General features: G+C 36.3%; 1 protein-coding gene across 4 annotated transcripts in view; it reads left to right on the plus strand.

The window, feature by feature from the left end:
• The window catches only part of LOC111064515, a 68,100-nt gene that overhangs the window by 23,781 nt on the left and 17,406 nt on the right, over nt 1-26,913 (plus strand). For all 4 annotated transcript variants that reach the window (XM_039430604.1, XM_039430600.1, XM_039430602.1 and 1 more), the window contains 5 exons: nt 12,823-12,893; nt 14,655-16,671; nt 20,071-20,147; nt 24,998-25,202; nt 26,452-26,607. In XM_039430604.1, coding sequence (XP_039286538.1) covers nt 12,830-12,893; nt 14,655-16,671; nt 20,071-20,147; nt 24,998-25,202; nt 26,452-26,607 — 2,519 coding nt within the window. In that variant the 5' untranslated portion in view covers nt 12,823-12,829. The remainder of the gene's footprint in view (nt 1-12,822; nt 12,894-14,654; nt 16,672-20,070; nt 20,148-24,997; nt 25,203-26,451; nt 26,608-26,913) is intronic.

The following is a 26,913-nucleotide window of genomic DNA, read 5'->3' on the forward strand; positions in this document are numbered from 1 at the left end:
GTAACTATAAGAATGCGATAGTGAACCCACTGGTGGCGGATCACTGTGCTGTGCTGATTGATGTGCTGCAAGAACTCCAGAGAGTTGTAAATGTTCCTGATTGGGTGGATAGGTATAGGTTTAGTCGAAGGAAAATTACAGAAGACAGTGTAGCAGTGTTTCGACAACACCTTATGGGAATAAATTGGAATTTACTGCACACAGTCTCTACAAGTGAGGAAAAATTTAACCTTTTCCATAAAAAAAATGACAGAAGCTTATAACCTAGCATGCCCAGCGGTAGCCTGCAAACCAAATTTTGGAACTGATAAAGGTAGAAAGCAAAAAGGGCTCACAAATGAATGGTATACTCCAGAGCTGCGAAACATAAGAGTCCTTGTTACCATGTTATATACTGCCTACAAAACAAACTCATCATTGCAGGGAGAGGAATATAAAAACTACTTGAGAGCCAAGCAGATTTACAGAGTGGAGATAGATAGGGCAAAGAAAGACTTCAATGCCGGATTTATTGACAGATCCCATAATCCCACAAAAGCAGCGTGGAATCTCATCAAGGACTCTTGCAAGGTGGACACAGTGATAAAGTGTAGGTCTAGTCCTGATGAGGCCAACAGGGCTTTTCTGAATACTGTGGTTGAGATAGTGGATGGCATTCCAGACTCGGATCATGATCCAGCTTCATCCGTGCCTGAGACTCCACATGTGTTTCATTGTTTCAGGCCATTAAGTGCCATTGAGCTGGTGAATATTGTAGAGTTTTAAAACCACCTACAGTCAAGACATCTATGACCTATCGACATATGTTCTCAAGAAGGTTATCAGTGTATTGGTTAGCCCGCTCCTCCTGTTGGTAAATGCCTGCCTCACTGATGGAGTATTCCCAGACTGCCTCAAGGTTGCTAGAACTGTGCCCATATTTAAAAAAGGCAACCCTGATGATATTAGCAATTTCAGGCCAGTTACCATTGTGCCAATCATTGGTAAAATCATAGAGACTGCTATGTTGAGGCAAATGAGCAAGTATCTGGAACATAATAACCTCCTGGGCGATATGCAACATGGTTTTAGAGGGGGCAGGTCCACTACATCGGCTGTGCTTTCACTTGTTTGGAGGAGGAGGCTTATGAAGGACAGGAATCGGTTGAATTGGTATTGTGTGATCTCTCAAAGGCCTTTGATTGTGTGTCTCATGTTATCTTGTTGAGGGAGCTGGCTAGATATGGCTTTGAGGGACCGGCATGGAAAATGGTTGCTGACTACCTCCAGGATAGAAGACAGGTAGTTTCTATAATGGGTGCGTCATCAAATGAAGGAAATGTACCACATGGGGTTCCACAAGGTTCAGTACTTGGCCCGCTGCTGTTCCTGCTGATGATAAACGATTTGCACCTGGATGGTTCCAGCTTGCTTTTTGCTGATGACACCACCATCATTGGTCAGGGCAGACGGCCCCATGATGCCAAATTTGAAGCACAGGAGCTCTTTTCTGAGGCTAAGAAGTGGTTCTCCAATAACAAGCTGAAATTGAATGAGACCAAGACTCAGGGGATTGTCTGTACCCTAAGTAGAACAGAGATTCTTGATGCTGATGCTGAACCTGTTTCCTTACTCGGTTTTTGTGTTGATAAAAAATTATCATGGGAGTCTCATATTTCCAAAGTCTGCAAGAGGCTTTCAAGAGTGATTTATCTGCTTTGGAAGATGAGAAGACTACTTACTGTTGTACGCCTGTTGATGCTGTACCATGCAGTATTTGCCAGCCACATACAGTATGGCATCTTGATATGGAGACATTCAGCGCATGTGAAGGACATACTCCTGCTCCAGAAAAAGGCACTTCGTGTAATGTCGTTTAGCGAGTATGATGCACACTGTCAGCTCATATTCCAACGTTTGGGCATCCATACAGTTCATGGCATGTACATATTGTCATCGCTCCTACACGTCAGGAGAAACATCTGCACGTTTGCTAGAAGGGAGGAAGTGCACTCACATGGAACTCGAAGGGGGGTTGACTTGGATGTGCCACGCTGTCGCCTGTCAAGAGTGAAGGACAGTTTTCCTGTTTTGGCGGTGCGAATGTTCAACTTCCTGCCGAACTCAGTTAGGGCACGCCCAGTCAATGTGTTCATTGTCATTGTGTTCATTCCCAGCTCATTGTCAAAGTGGCTTGTTGGAAGGAGCTTCTACCGGTTAGAGGATTTTTTCGGCGAAAGCTTTGCTGGACTGTGACGCTGCCTACAGTTTTATGTATCATGTTTAATTGGCACGATCTATCCAGGAAGACTTGGCCCTGATTACGACTTTGGATATTTGGATATCTCTAAATCAAATTCAGTCAATATCTTGAAAAATAGCCTTGTAGATATCACTTGCACCCTAAAGTTGAACATGTTGAACATAAACCTAATAAAACTTGAAGAAGGATCTACATTGGTAAACTGGGATATAATACAGTCTAACCCTTATACCTTCTTCTTCATCCATTACCCAAACTTGTAGGATTGATGGCCACATTGCCACATTTAGGGTCGTTTGCACAGTGTAAGCTTAAGCTAAAGCTTAAACCAAATCTGGATTTTTTCTGGTTTAAACTAAAACTCCGTTTGCACAATATGCGGTAAGTTTAAACTCTGAGTTCAAACTTTGGAAAAGTTTAAGCCTCCAAAGTAGGTTTAAACCAAATAATTTGGATTAACTTGACATCTGTAAAGATTTCATGGGGAAACAGCTGAGCGTAAATTATTTTTCGACGGTTGTTTTTAATGCTTCTGTAGACGATAATAATTATTTAGTTTATAGTGAATCATTATTGATAGAATTGACAGGAATTGATAGAAGTTTTTAATGCGATTGATAGAGATGACTGCAAAGAAATTTTGGAACAGAAAAATTGGGCAAAAAACAAATCATTTAAATTTATGGGATGATAGAGAATTTTTTAACGGTTTTGCTTGAGTAAAGCAAGTGCCAATTTAGTATTTGATTAAATAAACCACTTGATAGAAAAAATACAATTTTTATCAGTGGTCTTTTATCAGAAAACATGTTTTTAATAACACATAACTGAGATATTTTGCTTTCGATAGATTTCTAATAAACGAAAAAGATCATAGTAGATTTAAGCGTAACAAAATAACTTTTTTATCTTACATTCTAAAATATATTTTTTGGTGCCAACTAAATATAAGTTTGTATCTAATAGTACTACAGCATTTTTTGAATAATTTCTTGATTGCTTTTCACTTTTATTACCATACAGCTTACAGCTCTGTGGATTTTGAACAAGGAAATAGTAGCTACATAACCTCAATTTACTGATGGTTTGTAAACAAATAACAAATTTCCTGTAAAAATCAGCCTTATGATATTATAAACGATGACATTCTATTACCAACTTAACGCTAAACTAGTTTAACTTAAACTGGATTAGTAAATGCACTGAGAAAATCCATTTCAAGTTTAAACTTTCGGATTAACTTAAACTCGATTAACTTAATCGAGTTTAGCAATCCATACTGTGCAAACGGCCCTAGAAGTAAAAACAACAAAGACACTTTTTTATTAAGATGGCAGCGATCAAGATAAAGCACACTTAGTTAACATCTAAGGTCTTGCTCTTTGACTCACTGGCAAATTAGTCAGATGGTATTTAAGACAGATCATCGTTTAAAAATTCCCGGGCATTATATCTCAGCCCTGATCAGCCCTGTCTCTCAAAAAGCCGGTCTTAACCCTTTCGAACTTGCTGGTATCCAACTGTTGAAGTAGTGGAAAGCTGCACTTCTGCAGCAAAACCGCAATCTCTGGAGGCGCACCCTTGGTTTGTCAAACCAAGAAGGAAGTTAGTACAGTATTGTTATCGATTCATTGGCTGTGTAACGATTAGGACTGCTACAAACATTTTTCACAACAGCGATAAAGGATAAAATTATTAATTATAGTTATAGGTGCGGTACTATGTATATAGTAAGCTAAAGCATTTACAGAACTCTATTAACTTATCTCTTGTTTTTGTTTATCTGTCGAGTGTCAGCTGTGTTATTGACACATTCCATCCTTTTCGTAGCTATAGACTGCAACCTTTCAATATATAGTGATAGGTCTATAGATAATGAACAATTATTAAATATGAGTTCAGAAATAAAATTGTAACTAGTAAGAGCGATGTTTAGCGAAAGGGTGTTCTGTCTCACTCATAAGAAATACAGGTTTGTCTATTGTGTCATGACTCGGTGGAGGACAAAGAAGATAATGTGTTACTCCAACGTCGTAGGGCAGCACCCTCATCGATCAATTGAGCACCTTCCTCAGATCAGAGCTTCTTGCTGATGTTGATACTTGATATCGATTGTTTTTGTAATTTCCTTACTGAATCTTTTGCAGGCAACTGCATAGTTTTACCGGCAGTACCAACAATGATTATCAACGATGAAGGAGCAGATTTATCGTTTCTGAATAGAATAATTGATCAGAATAATGTTATTGTCATTATCGTAAATGATAGTCTTCAAGCAGGATCTAATAACGGATGATCAGGCTCACATTGGAGCATATTACTGTAAAAAAATTCCCAAAAACGTTTTTACAGCCTATACTCAATGGGTAGCTATAATGATAAGTTTTCCACAGCTTTGATTAAAAAGTGAGCTCTATATTCAAAACTAATGAAATGATCAAACATGCCCTGTATTCAACAAACTAACAATTTTGAGTGTGGGATATTTGCTTTGTATTTTATAGAAGAGGTATTTAGATTCCTTAGAATAAATAGGACAAAATGTTTTAAGGAGAGCCTATTGGGAAATTCTCATTTTTATGTTTTTGGGTATAGATGGAGATTGCTTAGTAACGTATGTAAGTTTCTAAAACCCAGATTTTACGTCAGATACTTACGTTGTCACGTGTATCATCACACAGATCGACGATTGATGTGGCTAATTGTTCCACTTCTGAGATTACCTCTGATCACGAAAATAATGATGAAATTGATCAGAGGAATCTGAGGGCGAATAGGAGAAAATGTACCAAGGGAGTAGTGAAAATTGTTTGGAGTAGCCATGGCCGTGACAAAATTAATCACGTATGAATTATTGTTATCACTAACCTTGAGAGAGACAAGGCATAGGCTGCATAAAAAAAAGGAAAGATTGCAGTTGCAGAAAAAATTGAAAATGTAAGTAACCCGGTACCTCCCAATTGCTAGTCAGGAATGCTCACCCTTACACCAAACTAACGATATGGCTTCGTATAAAATGAGTGCTGCTATCCAGAGATTGTCAGTTTGGTGTAAGGGCAAGCATTCCTGACTGGCAATTGGGAGGTACCGGGTTCGATTCCCGGGCTGGCAACTAATTTTTGGATAGTAGTTCTCATCGAATTTCCATCTAGCTGTTAACCCTGTTGTCAATGTCTGCAGTAGCAGAGGTCTTCGGGGTGATTTGCAGCATTTATTTGGGATTTTCGTTAAATAATAATTATATATTAGCATTCGAATAAATGCATTCTCTATTTAATTGCATCTGTAACTGTTGCCGCTGTGGCTTCGTATAAAATGAGCGCTGCTATCCAGAGATTGTCAGTTTGGTGTAAGGGCAAGCATTCCTGACTGGCAATTGGGAGGTACCGGGTTCGATTCCCGGGCTGGCAACTAATTTTTGGATAGTAGTTCTCATCGAATTTCCATCTAGCTGTTACCCCGGTTGTCAATGTCTGCAATAGCAGAGGTCTTCGGGGTGATTTCCAGCATTTATTTGGGATTTTCGTTAAATAATAGTCTAATTATATATTAATTAGCTTTCGAATAAATGCATTCTCTATTTAATTCCATCAATTACTTATACCCCAACACATATAATTTATAGTGGGGTGTATATACATTGAAATTATCATTTATTCATTGTTGAAACACCGCCGATTACAGTGGTGTAGTTGCATTACAATACTGTATTATCAATATTCTAATGTTGCATTCAATCTTCATTGTAATTAATAAGTATTCATAATATGTGAAATTTGTTGCATAATTAGCTGCTATACTGTAATTTATTGTAAATTCGTGTATAAACCAGAATATATTGTAACTTACGTGAATAAAAATAATTCTAATTAAGAAAAAACTTCTGGAGTAATGCTCGACCACTCTAAAGGTGCGTACAGACTCTCGCTCTGCTCCGCAACCGAACGTCACTCCAGCAGAGCGATTGATGATCGACCGGCGAGCAAGAGGAGTTCGACCGGGGAACGCGAGAAGATCTAACATCTTCCGTAACGTTCATGATGGGTGCGTGGGCGGTCCGACTGTGGTTCGATGGTGGAACGAAGGCGGTACGAGGGAGGAGCATGCTCGGTGCGGGTTGAAAGCACGAATATGTGTACGCAGCTTAAAGCTTTCGAGTGTGTAGATAATGAGTCACTTTTGGAAAAATTAACTTGGCTTGGTTGGCTTAAGGGGAAAAGTGTATGATTTATTTAATAAGGTCTTACCTTTGTGATCAGTATCAGTATGTTTCAATTCATGGTAGTCACGGACAAACAGCTTCAAACCTAATGATCAGTGATCTATTCTGGGACCACTTCTCTTCATACTGTACATAGATGACATCTGCTCACTTGTTGTTCCTCTTATAGTCCGGGCGCAAATGTCATTCCGTGGTCATTTTTTGGTAACAACCGTGGAAGATGTCTCAATTTTTTAGTTAGGTCTAGCATAATAAGGATCGTGATGATGATAAGTCGAAATCACAGGCAAACACCTCGGAAACAAGATGGCCGCCAAAATTGTCAGGGTTTTGCTATATCGCTTGTATTTCAATAACCGTTCAAGATAATCAACCGTTTTTTTAGACGAAAGTATTTTAAAAATCTCCCTCTACAATTTTTGTTTCATAAAATTTTCCTCTAAAACGCATATTTTTTTAGTTATAACCTTCAAAAGCCCAAAAAAAATTTTCTCTACATATTTTTAAATTTTATTCCATAATAACTTTGTTTGTGCAAGAGATACAGATCTCAGATTTTAAATCTATGAAATTTAGAGCGTTTTTTAACTTTGGAACGATATATCTTGATGCGCTGTACGTCAAAAAATAAGTTATCCAGCGCCTCCAAAGAAAACCCTGCATGATTTCTGGTGCGTTTTTCCATACGCATGCGGTAACAAGCTAGAACTACTTGTAACATGACTACTTCAAGATAGAGACTTGCAATTGGTCTCAATCTCTTCGTTACAACAAGCCGAATAAGAATATTGATGATAGAAACAACGACAATATTCTACATCATTGAAAAATTCAAGATGGCGGGCATTATTGACAGAAATTTTTATATGATCGATTGCTATTCAGTTATTGTGAGAGATATCCGATTGGTTCTATCACCAAAGTGTCTCAAGGGACTCACCATCCTCGAACACTGGACCAATTCGCTCAGCCACTCGATTTACTGCAAACACAGTTGACCTCCCTCTGCGAAAACCGAACTGCATAGCCTACTTGAGAAAAGGTTATTTATCTCAAAGAACTTCTGAAGTTGGTGCTTCAACCACCTTTCCAGAGATTGGAGTCATGGATATCGGCCTGAAGCTATTCAAGCTTCTTGTACACAGGAACGGTTCTTGAGGTCTTCAAAAAGTCAGGAAAAATGGCGGATCTCAGGCAGTCATTAACTGCTGCAGTAAGAGGTTCTGCAATAGCATCCACCACCTCTCGTAGCATGAAAACTGACATTCCATACACGTCAGGGCTCCGGTATGGCTTGAAAGAGCGGATAATCTTAATCTGGGCAGGCGAAGTGATAGGGCGGAAGAAAGACAGAAGAGCATGCACTGGTGGAACTCGTGCAGCCAGCAGCTCAACTGGATCACCATCAACTCTCACAATGCTATTTATCGACTCGATAAAAAAAAGCTGAATCATCAGCCTTACAGCGATTTGGTGCATTCTCAATCCTTGCAGCCCAATTGTGAATGTGGATCACATTGTTTCTGCGTATCCATTATATCGGCTCAGATTGCACCTGGCAGATGAGGAGGCCATGCTCCTGCTAAAAGGGTTGAGTAACATTTGCTGTTGAGCCAGAGGTTGACTTTATTCCACCTTCTTATTTCATTAATTTTTTATGTTTCTTTTATTCTTATTCTTACAAATCCTCTAGCCCCCTGTGGGTTGGGGGAGCTTTGAGTATATAGCATCGTACTCAAGAATGTGTTGAAAACCAGAATTCACCCACAGTATCCATGCTTGTCGTAGGAGGTGACTAAAAGGGACCCCAAGGCAACTCCAGACGTTGCCTTGCCTTCATACCCACGGGATCTACCCCATCAGGGCAGTTTCGGAGGGGCAAAAAGAAAAACCCAAGAGACCAGAGATGGGTGAAACTCCAGGCACAAATGAAGGTGAAGAGGCTGAGTCGAGGGTGACCAGGTGCCCTAGAGGCAATTTGACGACCCCTCCTTCAGCGGAAGATCTAAAAAAAGCCAGGAGGGGAACTCACGTAGGTCACGAGTTTGTGGGTGGAGAGGCCAAAACTCACCACTGCTCAAAGAAGGGCGGTCATTCAGGCAAAACTTCTTGGGAGAGGTGAGGCTTTTGATCCTGCAGAGTTTCGGAGGGGCAAAAAGAAAAACCCAAGAGGAGACCAGAGATGGGTGAAAGTCCAGGCACAAATGTGGGTCAAGAGGCTAAGTCGAGGGTGGCCGGGCGCCCTAGAGGCAGTTTGGCGTCCCCTCTCTCAGCGGAAGGACCTACAAATAGGCCAGGAGTGGAACTCACGTAAGTCACGAGGACTAATCAGTCTGAAGAGACTGCCAAGCTTATCACACTGGATTACGACAAGCAACCAGGTGATGAATGGGATATTAGCATAGGGAAAAACTCCTGGTTCTTGTTAAAGGACACAGGCATTGGTTTGCCTAACTAACATACTACTTGGTAACACAATAAGCTTCGGTTGACGTGTGGGGCTCTTTGAACCTTTGGATCCTTGAATACGTCCCTTCAAAAACAATAACAATACAAATCCTCTAGGAGGCTGTATATTTGTGTGTATGTGAGTACACATGAACATAAACTTACTTGTTACTTGTGCTGTCTTCTCTGCAGTCTGGTGACCGGGGAATCGTCAAAATATCTTCCCTTCGATCAGTTTTCGCGTCAGTCTTGGTCCCCAGTTCGCCCCATATTGTAACTGTAGGTATGATCCTGCACATACTCCGTTGTGGTCTCTCTATCAGATAGCGCTTGAATGCCTTGGCAAAAAGAGTGTCATCTTCAATAGACTTCAGTGTATCCGGCAGTTTGTTGAAGAAGAAGGCTCCTGCATAAGGTGGAGAGTCCTTAAATTTAGTGAGACGGTGCATTGGGAGGGTCTATGACCATGATATTTCTAGTATTGTGGCCATGTCTGTCACCTCTTAGGTTTTGTCTTCTTTGCTAAGATTGTTGTCTCTAGGATATACAGGGTGATTCATAATTATGGTAAAATAATTCAATACGTGATAGTAGAGATAAAAATAAGAAAAAAAGTTCTTATAAACATATATCCATGAACGCTTCATTAGCGAGCTATACAGGGTGAAAGTTTTCGCCCAGAATTCATTTTCTCTGGTGAAATACACCGATGCTGAATTGTTTGGGGACTAGTTTTTGAAAAACCTATGCTGGATTCACATGGAAAAATATCTGAAAAATTGAATAAAACTAGTCTGGAAGCTGTAGTGTAAGTAGTTTTTGAGAAAAAAGTTGAAATATGCAAAAAATCTAAGTAGAAAAACACAGACTTCCCAATAAGTTTCACAGATGCCCAATAACTTTCTTCAATGACCAGTAAACAAATAATTTTTCGCAATAAAAATTGTAGAAAATTTCATTTTGAAAAGAATTATGTAAGCTGTGTAAACTAAATTTCATTAAAAGTTGAATAAAATGTATTCTTATGTAGTACATTACACCACAAAAATGTGCTGTTTTTTGAGGAGAGAACTAATAACTCATAGGTTGTAGCTGATTGCAAATAAAACATGGATTTTAATAACAGCTGATAATTTCCTTCAAATATTTTCTTATTTAAATAAATCAGCTGTTTTGCAATATTATTTTCAGGAATATTTTAGCTCACTGTTTATCAAAACAACAAACTGTAAGTTAGGCCTACTATAACCGCGCTGTGTTTTTTGTTTAATCTATTAACCAGTTATTTGTAACCATTCCACTTTGCTTTTGTGTTAAGTGTTTACTTTTTAAAAATGGCAGGTAATTTTAGACATTATTCATATTCCGAATCAGCTGACATGCATTTAATGTATGGAATGGGACACTACTGTAATAGTACTGAAGCAAGACGTTTGTACCAAGAGAACTTTCCTAACCGAGTATGTGTAAGTTCAAGGTTTTTTGCCACTATCCATCAACGTCTGTCTGAAACAGGTTCTTTGTTATCCAAAGAGCACATTTATGCAGGCAGACCCCGATCTACTATGACTGTTGAGTTGGAAGAACAAGTACTTAATGAGATTTATGAACATCCAGAGAAGAGCACGAGAGAATTGTCAGTATAGTGTAATGTCAATCAATCTATTATTTGGAGGATACTAAAAGAGCAACAATTACATTCATACCACCTCCAGAAAGTTCATACTCTATTGCCACGAGATTGTATTCCCCGTGCTGGTATTTGCCGATGGTTTTTAGTAAAACTTGTTAACCCAAACTTCTTAACAACTGTTTTATTTACCGACGAGGCACACTTTACAAGAACAGCTATCGTTAACGTCCACAACCAACATATTTGGGCAGATGAGAATCCTCATGCCATCAATCCTAATCGTCCACAACATCAGTTTTCAGTAAAAATTTGGGCAGGAATCATAGGAGATCATCTACTTCTGTTCGAGCTTCCTCCCAGGCTTAATGGCATAATCTACTTGAACTTTTTGAGAGAGGAGCTATTTATCTTACTTGAAGATGTACCTCTTCAGTTGCGCCAAAACATTTTGTTTATTCATGATGGTGCTCCAGCACACTTCAGTGTTGCTGTTCGTGAACATCTGAATCACAGCTTTCCAAATCAATGGATAGGCCGAGGTGGGCCAGTACCATGGCCAGCTAGGTCACCAGACTTAAATCCTTTGGATTTTTATCTTTGGGGACACTTGAAAACCTTAGTATATAATACTCCGATTGATACCATTGAAGAACTCCGATTAAGGGTTTTGAACGGAATAGAAATGGTAAAGCAGACTCCTGTAATATTTGAACAGGTTCGACAATCGATGAGAAGACGTCTGAACATAAGCATTCAAAACAACGGAGGTCACTTTGAACATCATCGTTAGTCTTTTGGTATAAGTTTAATGTCATTTAGATATGTTACTTTCATATAAAAATAAAATTATTCATAAAAAACCGAATATTTTATTCGCAATCACCTACAACTTATGAGTTATTAGTTCTCTCCTCATAAAACGCGAATTTTTGTGGTGTAATGTACTACATAAGAATACATTCTATTCAACTTCTATTGAATTTAGTTTACACAGCTTACATAATTCTTTCAGAATTAAATTCTCTACAATTTTTATTGCGAAAAATTATTTGTTTACTGGTCATTGAAGAAAGTTTTTGGGCATCAAACGTAGAATTCTGTGTTTTTCTACTTGGATTTTTTGCATATTTCAACTTTTTTCTCAAAAACTACTCACACTACAGCTTCCAGACTAGTTTTATTCAATTTTTCAGATATTTTTCCATATGAATCCAGCATAAGTTTTTGAAAAACTAGTCCCCAAACAATTCAGCATCGGTGTATTTCACCAGAGAAACTGAATTCCGGGCGAAAACTTTCACCCTGTATAACTCGCTAATGAAGCGTTTATGTATATATGTTTATAAGAACTTTTTTCTTATTTTTTCCTCTACTATCACGTATTGAATTATTTTACCATAATTATGAATCATCCTGTACATGGAAATCACTGTGAGTAGTTTGTGTTTCTTGACCAGCGGCTTGCAGTGTTACATTGTGCTCACTTTTAGTATAGTTCTCAGCGCTCTTTTTTGAAGGAGGACTTATGCAAGATGAACTTGTGGTGCTGAACCCCATGCTACAGTGCCAAATAAGGCATGGTATGCCATGAATGCTGTTTTCCTCCAGTAAGTTTCGCAATCTTCGAACTAAAAATTATTGACTTTTCCTTGTTCTTTATATGAAAACAAAGCGACATCAAACGTTTATATATAAACTTATTGGTATACTGGATTCAATTTTCTGTTCTTGCAAACTTTACTGCAAGTGGGTGTCATTCATAATATGTGTAATAACTTGAATCTGCGTATATTTTTCAACTTTTTGCTATTTGTTTTATCATCTTAAATTATCAAATAATATTAACATATTGCCATTTTAACATAATATTAACATATTAACCATTTAAAAGCCAAAACCTAACCTTCCTATCCTTTCCTTTTACTTTTAAAACCTAATTGAACAGAACCTTTTATGTTATGTTCATACACTATACAAATTGAAATCTTGCATATCTGAGGCATTCCCCTTGAAGTTTTCAAAATACATTCATATTACACAAAACTTGAATTCGCGTAAACTTGACTAATGTAAACGCCTCTTTACAATCTTTATGGGGAACCTTCAGCTCTAACCTAAGCTAATCTAACCTTATTACATGTGCGTCGCAGTTGACTGTTTGTTGATGTTGGATAGATTGTAAATTAATTCATCTTATCAACATAATTCACATAGTAATATGAATGGATGTTAAATGATTATTAACATCATTTTAATTATTCTTTGTTTTTTTTTCAGTGGAAATATGGAAGAAGGGAAAAGAATGTTGGATAAAACGAATCTCCAGGACGAAATAGATTTTTTGTATAGTAAGTTTGCAAATACTATTTTAACAAGAATTAATGTAATGAGATTGATGCCGATAACGTGTCACTATCCGGGTTTTTGCACACATGCAACTTTAATTTAGTGGGCAGCAGCTATAAATGCCGTGAATTATATTACATGAACCTCAATCCCTCAAACGGTGATAGAGTGGCTGGCGTGGTAGGGATATAGGAGTGGAAATGTCTCACACATCTTCTCCTCTCACTCTGCATTCATACGGCCAGTGTAGAGAATGTTCGAAGTGAGGGTGCCGGCTGCCGAAAGCAAACTAATCATGTGACCAAACTCTTACCCTACCCTAAAAAATGCAGAGTTGGGTCTCATGAGGTGAGAGTCGAAGGTTCATGTTATAACTCACGGCCTCTTCAAAACTACCACAAATCGTCTCTACGTACGGCACAAGGAAACGGATGTTTGTGTGTGTTAATTCAATTAATACAGAAATAACACAGAAAAAGATGGGTTTTAGTTTTGAAATTATATTAATTGAAGTATTAAGAATATATTAAGCTTTAATGACTATTTTATGAATAGGCCACACAGAAAAGGTCAGAGTGTAGCTATTATATGGACATAGAGTAATTTAAATATCAAATCTTGTTGTAAATTAAACTTATTTAACAAGCATCTGGTGCTCTAACGACTGGCTAGGGCCAGAGTCTCAGTATCGACGTTGGGATTAGCATATCCTAAATTAGTTTTTTTGCGCAGAGGCGCACTCTCAGTGCGCTCACCATTATAGCGCTAAGATTGCAAATGTGTGCTCGTGTTTCATTCCTCATCAACTTAGTTAAGTTGACTGTGTGACACCTTGTCGCATCAAAGGAAATTACAGTTTGTAGCCAGCGGCCAAAATGCTGAGGGGACAAGTTGTTGGGATGATACCTAGACACAATAATGTACCTTTAAATTTAAAAAATAATAATTAAATCCATGTACTGATTACAGTGTTGCTCTGAAGGGAAAGCTTACAATATTTCCTTTCACCAAATATATAATATAAGCTTGATAACAAAATTGATCCATAGAAGTATACAAATTTCGAAATTAATTATTTAGCCTATTGGGTTCGAAGAAGAGATGAAAGAAATAAGTACTAACTTCTCTCTGGTTCGAAGTGAGCTCTAGGCCTATCAGGTCTTTATTATAATATAATTTTAAAAGCACGTTTCGAGTTATTTGATGCTACTAAAAAACTTTCGAAAAGAGCTGTTTTAATTAAAGTAGTCTTCGTGAGATATCGGAATGAACATCACACAGGGCCAAAGCTGCATGATTGAATTTACCCACATTAGTCAATCAACCCATATTATTTTACATCAAACAAAATGTTTTGTATTGAAAAGATGTCAAGTGTCTCGCAGTACATTTGAAATTCAAGCAACATATCAATCAATAATCATCAATAGAAAATAATATAGATTTTATTATTACATTGAATTTTAGTGATTTGTACTGACAATAAATTTTCAGCTCTCACTAATGAATAATAACTCCTTGAGGTCAGTACGGTTATACGTTCAAACTTCCGATGAATGTTCATATAGTACAATGTCATATACGGTAATAGCATTTTATTTCACCTATTTCTGATTTATTATTACAAACCTTGTAAAATTATTGAGAAGTAAGCTATATTGTAAGTCATCTTTAACTAGATTCGAAACCACTATTTACTATAATCTATACGAATAAAGAAAAGTTATCTTGTAAAGTTGAATGTTTTCGCTCATTTTCTACAGGTATGATCAGAGAACGTGAGAAAATGCTGCAGTCTATGGACGGCTTTCGGAAAAATACGCAGCAAACATCAGCAATGACATTGAATAGTACAAAAATTAGTGGGAGCGGGAGCATACCTGCCACAATGACGAACTCTGTTGATTCGTCAGTCAAGTGCCCTTCGGACTATTTTATCAAATCTGTGATATCGGAAAGCAAATCTCAACCTAGCTTTAAAACTAGTGAACGTGTGATACGAAATTCAACAGCTGCAACTGAAACCGAACAATCGTCCTCAATTAGCACATCTACTACTCCAGCTAATAACATATTCATCAATCCAAAGTTTCAAAAATCCTCTTTTCTGAATAAATTGAATGTTGAGTCATCAAATGAAGAAAGTAAAAATAATGATAACAAATTTCGAAATGAAATGCCTTCAATTTCGTCTCAGTGCAATAAGACTAAAATTGGCATTCATGTTAATCCGAATTTTCGAAGTAAAATTACTCAGAGTTCAGTGCCGCAAAAAGTACCAGAAACCTCGAGTTGTCAACAAAATTTAAATTCGAAAATTGGAAACAGTGATGAAAGTATTCCAAGCTTGACAGTTGATTCAACTAAATTGATGAAAAAATCTGTATGCATTGTTGAGAAACCAAAAACATTGTACATTAATCCTAAATTGGTTCAAAAGGAGTCTACAAGTTCAACTTCTAAAATGTGCGGGAATGACATCAATTACAGATCGAATGAAGTTCCGATGATGCACTCTTCAGTCAAGCAGCCATTAACGTCCAAAAACTCCCAGGATCAGAAAAGGTTTGCTAATTTTCCAAATGTCAAGCCAAACTTTGAAAATGCAAGCTGTTTGAAAAATGTTGTGCCTTTCAATAATCGAAACATGATGATGAATAGAGGAAGGAGATATGCATGGACACCCAAACCGAATTCAAGATTGACATATCCCAACTATACATTGTCAAACATGCAACACCATAGCAACAAATTCATCAATGGAAAAGTTCCTGTTCAGAAAAACAGAGTTTGGAAAAAGCCAGTGGAATCAGGCACCTCTGAGGAAGCATTGAATAGACAAGCAGACTCAATACCAACAGATAAACCCAAAATAATGAACAGCAGTAAGCAAATAGCTTTATCATTGGTTTGCCAAGAACCTGTTCCTTGCACCTCCAGGACAGTAGTAAGCAAAGAGACTCTAAAGTCAACTGATATTCTTGGTTTGGGTGAAAGCTCTGTGGTAATAGGAATGAACTCTCCAGACTTGAGAAACGAATTTCATAAAAATATCAACCAACCTACCACTTCAATAACTACGCTAGTTGCCATAAGCCCTAGAGAAGTTATTATGAAACATGAGGGTTCACCACAAGACTCAAATCCTCAACAGACTGTTGTAAACCGCAAGACTTTGAAAGGGATCGAATCGCAAACACAAAAGTATAATCGTTCAAATCTTGTAACCAAAATTGATTCACTAAAAATTAAATTTAACAAAATTTCGAAATTCTACCTAAATGTAAAGCAGCAGCAAGCTAGTGAAAATGTTAAAGTGAGTAGTTGTCACCGGCAGCCAGCAACAACTGTTGCAAGTCAGCCAAACTTTGTTGCTGGCCAAAAGCATAGGGCTTTCAATTCGAGAGCAGGAGGCTTACAGAGCACGTCAAATTTGATATCAGTGAATAGAAACAAATTAATTGGTGAACAAAGCAGTAATTGCAGACCCGCCCTCAGGAGATCACAAAGTAGGACTCAGTTGGCAGCCAGAAACAACAGAATAGTTGGCAGGTTTCATAATTCAATGAATTTGGCTTTGAATAGGAACTCCCTGATTCGTGACCGTTTGAGAATGAGAAGGCATTTCAATCCAAATTTCCAATCGTATAACGGGTTTAGGATTAAATACAGAAACTTCAATACAAACAACAGGCGGCATATTTTACCAAGAAACAGTCATTTCAGAAAACAGCCAGCTCCACATGTTAGTGGAGAATTCAAGAGCTCGCCAAGGAAAAGGTAAGATTTTCATTTTTCATTATACACAGTAAATATTAATGTAAATAGGCTAATTTGATGTCTCTAAAAATAAATAATTTGAAGTTTCTTGGGAATTAATATGTCTGGGAAGACATATCAACATTATTTCAATTCTGTAATTCGGTTTCAACTCAACGTTAAACTGCCGATTAAGTCATCAAAATTTTAAATTTTATCAATAAAACGACCCAATTGAAATTAATCAATTACATTTGTAAAAATTGTCTAATCGTAGAATTCTACGATTTTTCTGTTAAAACTAGATGGGAAGTTCGGATCACTTCACAGATCCGGGTCAATCGGTCTTGTTCACTGCCGCGACCCGTTCAATTGAATAGGTCTGTCGACTGTCTGCTTCCCTATAAACAAGCAAAAAAAGGTTCCTAAAAACCGAAACCAAAAAAAAAAAACATTTTTTCTCAACTCTCTCAACGGGAAGTCCTTCCTGACTGATGTCGCTCAGATTCCATGGCATCAAATTGTAGCGTTACCCACAGTTGATGACATGGTCAAGACTTTCGAGAATTGGACTTTGACTTTGTATGACAAACATGCACCTTATGTGACAAGGAGGATTAATAGAAAACGACGAGTACCGTGGATGACTGAAGACATACTTAAGATGATGGGACGTAGAGACAAAGCACAAAGAAAATTTAAAAATACATTTGACTTGGACAGTTTGATAGAGTATAGGAGCCTTAGAAATAGAGTTAAACAGGAATTACGAAACTCAAAGATTAGGTTCTTGAATTCGTTCATGACAAACAATAGACAAGACTCTAAATCACTTTGGCAGGGAATAAAAGAATTCGGGCTTGGCAAACAGAAATCGAATCCTCAAATTGACTTACCATTGAACAATATAAATGACCATTTCGTTTCACACTCCAACCAACGCGACGAAGTTGTCATTGCTCATCATATCAATGATCTTGAAGAGCAGGTAACAAACTTAGATATACCAATTACTGATCAATTTCATTTCTATCCAATCTCAGAAGAAGACACTTTCAAAGCAATTCAACGTATTCATAGTAATGCTATGGGTGTAGACAAAATTCCTATTAAATTTATCAAGAAGATGTTATTTGCTGTTTTACCAAACATTACATACATTTTCAACAAGTCACTTGAAGAAGGCAATTTCCCTGAAAACTGGAAGTTTGCTCTGGTTCGTCCTCTAAATAAAGTTCCATCACCCAATAAAGTTGAGGATTTTAGACCAATCAGTATTCTACCTGCATTGTCCAAAGTGCTAGAAAGACTCATTCATGCTCAAGTTGTAAAATTTCTAGTCAACAATAGAAAGCTTCATAACTTTCAATCAGGCTTTAGGAAATTCCATTCAACTGAGACAGCTCTGCTTCGTGTCACTGATAATATAAGGTTAGCTATGGACCAAAGAAAATGCACCATCCTCACCCTATTTGATTTTTCTAAAGCATTCGATACTGTTGATCATACAGTCCTTTTGAATAAGTTGGCTATTCTTGGTTTCAGTCACAACTCGTTAGTTTGGTTCAAATCCTATCTCTTAGGTAGGAAACAATGTGTATCTGTCGGTGACAAAAAGTCAACTTGGAAAAACGTTATGCATGGAGTACCACAAGGTTCAATTTTAGGCCCTCTCCTCTTTGTATGCTAATGACCTTTCTTCCATTATCAAATTCTCCAGTTTCCATACTTATGCAGACGACCTTCAAATCTATTTAAGCTGTCCCATAACAAAAATAAATGAAACAGTTGGAATAATGAATTGCTATCCAGCTTAATCCCATCAAAACACAACCCATTATAATTGGATATTCTCGTCTTATAAACAATATTGACCTCGAATCGATTCACAAAATTAGTGTAGACGGTAATGACATTCCTTACTGTAGCTCAGTTAAAAATTTAGGCATAATTATGAATAATACTCTTGACTGGTCAGAACAAGTGAACAAAACTTGTAAAAAGGTATTCTCAGCCATGCATGCATTGAAGAAAATGCACGATATCCTCCCTAGAAACATTAAATTATTATTGGTTCAATCTCTCATCTTCCCACATTTAATTTATTGTAATTCTGTTCTTAACGATATGCAAGTCACTCTGAATGATAAACTACAGCGATGCCAAAATTATTGTCTACTCTCTCCAACGCCATGATCATATCACCCCTGCCCACATTGCTAGTTCAACATTAAAGCTTCCCGATCAAAGGCTTTTTCGAATAGTCAAGCTTGTTAGAGATGTCTTGAAATACGGAAATCCGAACTATTTTGAAGATGATTTCAAATTTGTCTCTGAAGGTAGGAGGATAGATGCTTCACATACTAGAACTGGAGGAAGTACATTAAGGATACCCAACCATCGAACTACTATTTTCACAAAATCCTTTCTAGTTAGTGCCTGTCGAGCATGGAATGCACTTCCCGTTACTATCAGGTCCATCGAGAGCCGAGCGAGCTTCTTCCTGACTTTAAGAAAATATCTTTTGGAGTAAATGACTGAAACTGTCCAGCCCTAGAACGATCACATGACAACTATCCCCAACCCATCCCACAAATACAAACCTATAAACCTGTTATAGAATAAATTCTATTATATATATATATATATATATATATATATATATATATATATATATATATATATATATATATATAATTATCCACTGCATACTGCTGTATATTACTGAAAGTTGATTACCTTGACCTACTTTCAGCTTACTCCATTTTAATAATTAATGATTTGATCTTACTTACTTATAATATAATCATTTCACTTTATTAATTTTCTGTTTTTTTTCTCTTAAATCTTCATACTAATTAAAACTTTTACAATATTTTCATTTTTAAATAAATCAGTTGAATTAATTAAATTAATGTTTTGGTAGAGAGTTAGTGGGAAGAATACTTCGAATATTCTTTCCAAAGAATGGACATTGATATGTCCAAAGCTCCGCCAATTTATGTAGATGCATAACAATATTATCTATTTTATCTATAGTTATTACAAATTGTTTTTTTTCATATTATATACAGCTCAATAATTTTTTCTTAATTTATATTTTGTAAATTCATTTATAATTTTGCTGTATTGTAAGCTATTGTATATAAGTGTATAAGCCAGTATATATTGTAATCTACATAAATAAAGTAATCAATCAATCAAAACGGGTCTTTTGAATTAGTGTGATCCGTATCACTCGGTTACCTGACTGTTCAAGTTAAACGGATCATGACCGAATGACACCTCTCTAAAAGCTATTTGTAGTTTGACGTTTTCTGTCAGATTGTATCCATGTCCGGCACATACGAATACCCAAAATTAGATAAGATAAAAAAAAATTGTCAGATTAAATTCACTCTATTCCTTATTTCATTTCAGGATGAAATCAATAACGATCGAGGGAGTAAAATACCACAGTTCTTGCAACAAACTGCAGCGGAAACTATCTTTGAAAGGTGATTTTCAATATTTAATAATTTACCAACTTAACAGTCAGCCAATCAGTTAATTGACATTTGAACCCTTTGCCAATTACTTATATATTTCCTCAAAATCGTCTCAATCCATTATTCCTATTTATTCAACTTTACATTCCATATTTATTTCTTTACTGCAATTAATAAGTAAAAAGGGTCGTTGAATTTATTGTCTCAAAGATTTTCCCTTTGTTAATGTTACAAAAAATGAACAAACTGTAATTGAGTTCAATTACTATAATTCACCAGTTTCTCATTCACGTTTTGTAGTATAACAACATATGTTTTGAATTTGTTATTACTGTTACTAAGTCTCCAAACAAACTCATTCCAATTCGAAACCTGTATAGTTCAAGTTATTAAAAACCTTTCTTAAGGTATTAAATATTTATGTCGTGTTTACTCTCATTCCCATTACAATTTTAATAACTTGATATTGTAAAATGAATACGATACTGAAGCCAGACAAGTTTAGTGTGGATCCAAACTTATCAACTGCAAGCAAGGAATGGACACATTGGCACAAAACTTTTCAGAACTTCATTACCAGTATCGCACCACAATCATCAGACTCTGAAAAGCTCAAAACACTTATCAACTTCATCACTTCAGATATTTATGAGTACATAAGCGAAAGTGGTACGTATAATGATGCTATATCTACTTTAAGGAGAATCTATATAAAACCTGTAAATGAAATATTTTCAAGACATAAACTATCTGCACGTCAACAACAGCCTGATGAGACTATTGATCAATATCTTCATGCCTTAAAACTATTAAGTAAGGACTGTGAGTTTAAAGCTGTGACAACTGAAAGAAATAGGGATGATTATATTCGTGACACATTTATTGCTGGTATGAAGTCTCCTACAATTCGCCAGCGTTTACTAGAGAATGTTGCATTAACACTAGAAGAGGCATATAGTCAAGCCAGATCCCTGGAACTTGCATATGCACAATCATTAGCTTTCCAATCTTCATCCCAATTAAATGCAACTTCTTCCCAAAATACTCAAGCAAGCAATCAGAATACTGATTCAGAAAACTGTTTATTAGCTGCTGCTAATGAAAAATGCTATTTTTGTGGTAATCTGAGACATCCTCGGGTCAGCTGCCCAGCTAAAAATACAATTTGTCATAATTGTGGAAAACAGGGGCACTTTGCTAAGGTCTGCAGGTCGAGTAAATTACAAACCAAACAATCAAAAAAATCGAAAGATATGAACTCTATTGACCTAGCAGCTTCGCCCATAGGATTGACAAAGAGTACAGTACAAGCCCTGGTTAATGGAAAATCTGTCTCTGCTTTGATAGATACAGAGAGTTCTCTGAGTTTTATAAACAATTCTACTGCTCTTAACCTAGGTCTTCCTATAAGACCAGGTAGGGGTACTGTATCAATGGCGACTACATCAATCACATCCAATATAACAGGGCAATGCTTAGTAGATCTTGTCATTCTTGATCACTGTTACAAACAAGCAAATCTTTCGGTCTTACCGGAGCTTTGTGCGGATATAATTGTTGGACATGATATTTTGAAAAACCATGAAAGTATTAAAGTAGTTTTTGGTGGAAAAAAGCCGCAGTTAACCGTATGCAGCGTGGCAGCCTCAACTGTAGAACCGGTGTCATTGTTTTCTAATTTAAAACCGGAATGTAAACCAATTGCAATCAAATATCATCGACACAGTACGGATGATTTGAAGTTTATTGAAAATGTAAGTAAAATGCTTAAAGACGATGTTATAGAGCCCAGCATTTCTCCATGGAGAGCTCAAGCGTTAGTGGTTACAAATGAAAATCATAGAAAAAGAATGGTCATTGATTACTCCAAAACTATAAATCGTTTTACATTACTGGATGCTTACCCACTACCAAGAATCAATGATATTGTAAACAAAGTTGCAAATTATGAGTTTTTTAGTACTATCGACTTGAAAAGTGCATACCACCAAATTACGATAAGGAAAGAAGAAAAGCACTACACAGCATTTGAGGCATGTGGTCAACTCTACCAGTTTAAACGCATTCCGTTTGGGGTCACTAATGGAGTGGCAGTGTTCCAACGTGTAATTGACCAAGTTATACGGTCTGAACAGCTACAAGACACTTATGCTTACCTTGATGATGTTACAATCTGTGGCAAAACACAGGAGCAACACGATATAAACTTGAAAAAGTTTATCAACGCTGCAAACAAATACAACCTAACTATCAATAATGAGAAGTCTTCATTTTCACTGAAATCGATCAACTTGCTGGGCTATCATATATCTAACAAATCTATCAAGCCTGACCCCAGCCGATTGGAACCACTGAAAAATTTACCTCCGCCTAGAGACACTGCATCGCTGAGGAGGACCCTTGGTATGTTTTCACATTATGCATCACTAATACCAGATTATGCCACTAAGGTGATTCCTCTTGCCCGTACTGCATTTCCCTTGTCTAAAGCAGGGTTACAATCGTTTGAAACTATAAAAAGTGAAATAATTGGATCTGTAGTAAGCTGCATTGACCCTGAAGCACAATTCATTGTGGAAACTGATGCATCTGAGAGCACCATTGCTGCTACTTTGACTCAATCAAACCGTCCAGTTGCATTCTTCTCAAGGATACTTTCACCAGCAGAACAAAGACATTCAAGTGTTGAGAAAGAAGCACAAGCCATTGTAGAAGCACTGCGAAAATGGCGTCACTACTTGGTTGGCAAACATTTCAAGCTAATTAATTACTGATCAGAGGTCGGTAGCTTTTATGTTTGATAACAACCGTCATGGTAAAGTGAAAAATGAAAAGATAATGAGGTGGAAACTGGAACTGTCTTGTTTTCATTACGATATTGTATATAGACCTGGCAAAGATAATATGGCTGCTGATGCTCTGTCTAGAGTATGTTCTTCAATCCAAAATCAGGAAAATCTATTAGTTGATTTACATGAGTCTCTATGCCACCCAGGCATAACACGGTTGTACCACTGGGTTCGGAGTAAAAACTTACCCTACTCATTTGATGAGATCAGACGTATATCAAACTCCTGCAAAGTGTGTGCTGCTGTGAAGCCCAAATTCTTCAAACACAAAGGGACTCTGATTAAAGCCACTTCTGCATTTGAACGGCTAAATATCGATTTCAAAGGCCCTCTGCCTTTATCAAGTCGAAATCGTTATTTATTGGTAATAGTAGATGAGTTTTCACGGTTCCCTTTTGCTTTCCCATGTCCAGACATGTCATCATCTACAGTTAAATCAAAACTGAAAACCCTGTTTTCTACGTTTGGGGTTCCTAGTTACATACATTCAGACAGAGGAACATCATTTATGAGTCAAGACTTGAAAAATTACCTAAACTCGCATGGAATTGCAACTAGCAGAACCACTGCTTACAACCCAGTTGGTAATGGACAGGTTGAAAGATATAATGGTATTCTATGGAAAACGATTGAGCTAGTATTAAAATCACTTAATTTAGAAATAAATCAATGGGAGTCAGTTTTAGAAGATGCTCTTAGCTCAACAAGAACATTACTTTGCACAGCCACAAATCAAACTCCTCATGAGCGTATGTTCTTACACCCACGTAGATCTGGAAACAATGGTGTTTCAGCTCCTTCTTGGCTTCTCAATTCCGGCCCTGTCTATTTAAAAAAATTCAATCGAACATCTAAATATGAGCCACTTGTTGAAGAGGTCCAACTTCTACATGGAAATGCTGAGTATGCACATGTAAAGCTACCTGATGGAATAGAAACCACAGTATCAACACGTCATCTTGCTCCAGTTGGAGAGTACGAAAACAGAGATCACGAAGAACAAACCGATTCTGAAAATGATGAAAATTCTCAATTACCAACTTCCGAACCTGAACTTGAATACTTCCATAATCCTCAAGCAACCCAAAACCAAGAAAACGAAACTAGTACTACTGCCGAGAGCTTACAACCTAGACAACAGACTACTGGACAAGAAAATCAAAATACATATCCAAGAAGAAGTTTTAGAAATAGAAGACCTCCTAATTATTTGAATGACTACATTCATTAACTCTTTGGGGGAAGAATGTAGTATAACAACGTATGTTTTGAATTTGTTATTACTGTTACTAAGTCTCCAAACAAACTCATTCCAATTCCAAACCTGTATAGTTCAAGTTATTAAAAACCTTTCTTAAGGTATTAAATACTTATGTCGTGTTTACTCTCATTCCTATTACACGTTTCAAACATTCTTTCCTAATCTACCACAGCACACTCGAGTTTCAAAAACTCAACAGACAGAAGAAAATAACGTAAAACTTTCATCTGATGGTATGAACTAACGGTCATTTTGTCTTGAACAAAGTTTACAGCTATAATAATTATTAAGTAATAAAATTAAGTGAAACATACATTACCTAGTGTTTGAATTGTAGTTTCAATTTTTTTGTCAGTCTGGGAATATAATGATGGAATGATGACATTTTTTTCGCTTGCCTTGCGTACATTTCAGTTCATATTTTATTCATTTTTGTTGGACATTTTCTGTCTTTGATCTCGAGAAAAATGCTTTAACATCAAAACTGATAAAAATCATCTATGAGACGATTGCTCAATGTTCAATTAGTTTGGGAATAAAAAGTGTGATGTATGAACATTTCTTCAGTCATCACAATTGTGTGTATTTGAGTTTTTCTGTCTTTTCAATTTTCTATTCTTTTAATTTTGACTTTACTCAACACCTATCATCATTTTGCATATTTCGGTTCATTTTATTGTATTGTTTTATTAATTTATTTTCTGTTGAACAATTTCTTTCTGTCTTTGATCTTCTGAATGATGTTCTAGATATGAGAGCTAATCAAAAACAGCTAGTCAGTGTTAGAGGTGAGAAGTTTGAAGTGGGAAATGGCGGAAGGACGCTAAAGCGCATCGGAGAGGGTCCAGCGCGGCTCAATAAGGTCTATGTCGATGGCGTTGCTTTCATTCGGTCAAAAGAAAATAATTCAACTATGTGCAGAACCAATACTCAAAATGTTCATCAAAAACTCAGGTAATCTCATTTAATTTATCATGTTATAGATTGAAAATATCTTCACGTAAAAAATAATATATTTCTTTGTTGTGTCATTCTTATCATTTCTGATCTTCCCATTAAGCTGAATAATAAAGATACAGAACTATATAATACTCTTACTCTATCAGTGGCTAAGGGAATTATATTGATCCTGTCGTATATTTCAAGTGTTTTTCCATGAAAAAGTAATACATAAGTGAATACTTGAAGTAAATACTCCAGATTGACATTATGATGACTTTTCAACTTCCCAATAACCTGAAAATAAAAATAGATGATGAGTAAAACCAATACTCAAAATGTTCTCTAGATGCTTAAGTAAATATAATATCAATCTACCTGAAAAAATAATTCATTTTTGTTTGTTGTCTTTCTGATGATATGCCATATTCCCAGTAAATATTAGCTAAAAATAATGCCGGCGTGATCAGAGTTAACAATTTGAATTTGTTATTTGTGTAAGATACTTTCAATTTGTGTGCATTAGTGAAGGAGGTATTGTTGTAGGAATTACATCGTGGATAAAACGACTTTCAGATGTCACAGTCACAACCATTTATAGCAACCATACTTGTTCGTGGAATCTCATTCTTGTTCAGTTTAAGGCTGAAAAAAAAACATTTTACTGGTGATATTTTTCAGTTTTTCAATCTGTATACTATCAAGCTAACAAAATAAAAAACTTCTCTCGGGATTTTTTTCCCGATCATTTCCTTTTTTTATATGAGTGCCTAAAGTTTAAATTTTTGGGTCAGATCACAAATCATTTCAAATTCGGTAAGAGATAAATTCTCAATGGTACTGTTAATTGAATAAAACAAAAACTCCCTGAAAATATCAATTTTTGAGAAGGTTATTCAATTTACTAAAAATTACCAAATATAACTTTTAGTTGAGTTATTTTTGGTAAATTGAATCACTTTCTCAAAAACTTATATTTTTAGGAAATTTTTGCTTTATTCAATCAACAATACCATGAAGAAATTATCTTTAATATTTCATGACTTCATCTTTCACCGAATCTGAAATGATCTGACCCAAAAATTTAAACTAGGCGCTTATATCTCAAAAATTAATGATCGGAGAAAAATTATTTTCCCAAGGAAAGTTTTTTATATTTTGATAGCTTGATTTTATACAAATCGAAAAATATCATCAGTAAAATGTTATTTTTAGCTTTTTTCACAGCCTTAATTTTGACATTCATATTTCCACTTTGTTCTAGGCAAGCGAAGCAAAGAAGCATAGCGCAGCTAACGAAGAAAATGCGGAAAAACAACGAGCCTTGTCCAATTTATCATCGATTTGGAAAATGTTCAGGGAAAGAGAATGGGACGTGCTATAGAGTACATGACAGAAAGAATGTGGCTATTTGCAGGAAGTAAGATCATTTTATTTTTTGAAAGATAATTCTACACAAAAAAACTTCAAATTTAATGTCTTAATCATTAATTATTATTCTAAGAATATAATACAGATTTGGGTTTACTTGGTCAACATGTTGAGCTATTGCGTTCTAGTAGGCATCAGTTTGTTGACCTTGCTGAAAGTCTGATACTGCTCTCCCTTTTGGTACTCATCACATAGCAGTTTTAAGTTTATTCGCCATACTTTGCAATCACGAGAAACGACCAACAGTTTTTACAGCTAAAACGTAACCATTTCTTATAAGATTCTCATTATGGCT

The sequence above is a fragment of the Nilaparvata lugens genome, chromosome 6 (assembly GCF_014356525.2).
Source record: "Nilaparvata lugens isolate BPH chromosome 6, ASM1435652v1, whole genome shotgun sequence".
NCBI classification, from domain to species: domain Eukaryota; kingdom Metazoa; phylum Arthropoda; class Insecta; order Hemiptera; family Delphacidae; genus Nilaparvata; species Nilaparvata lugens.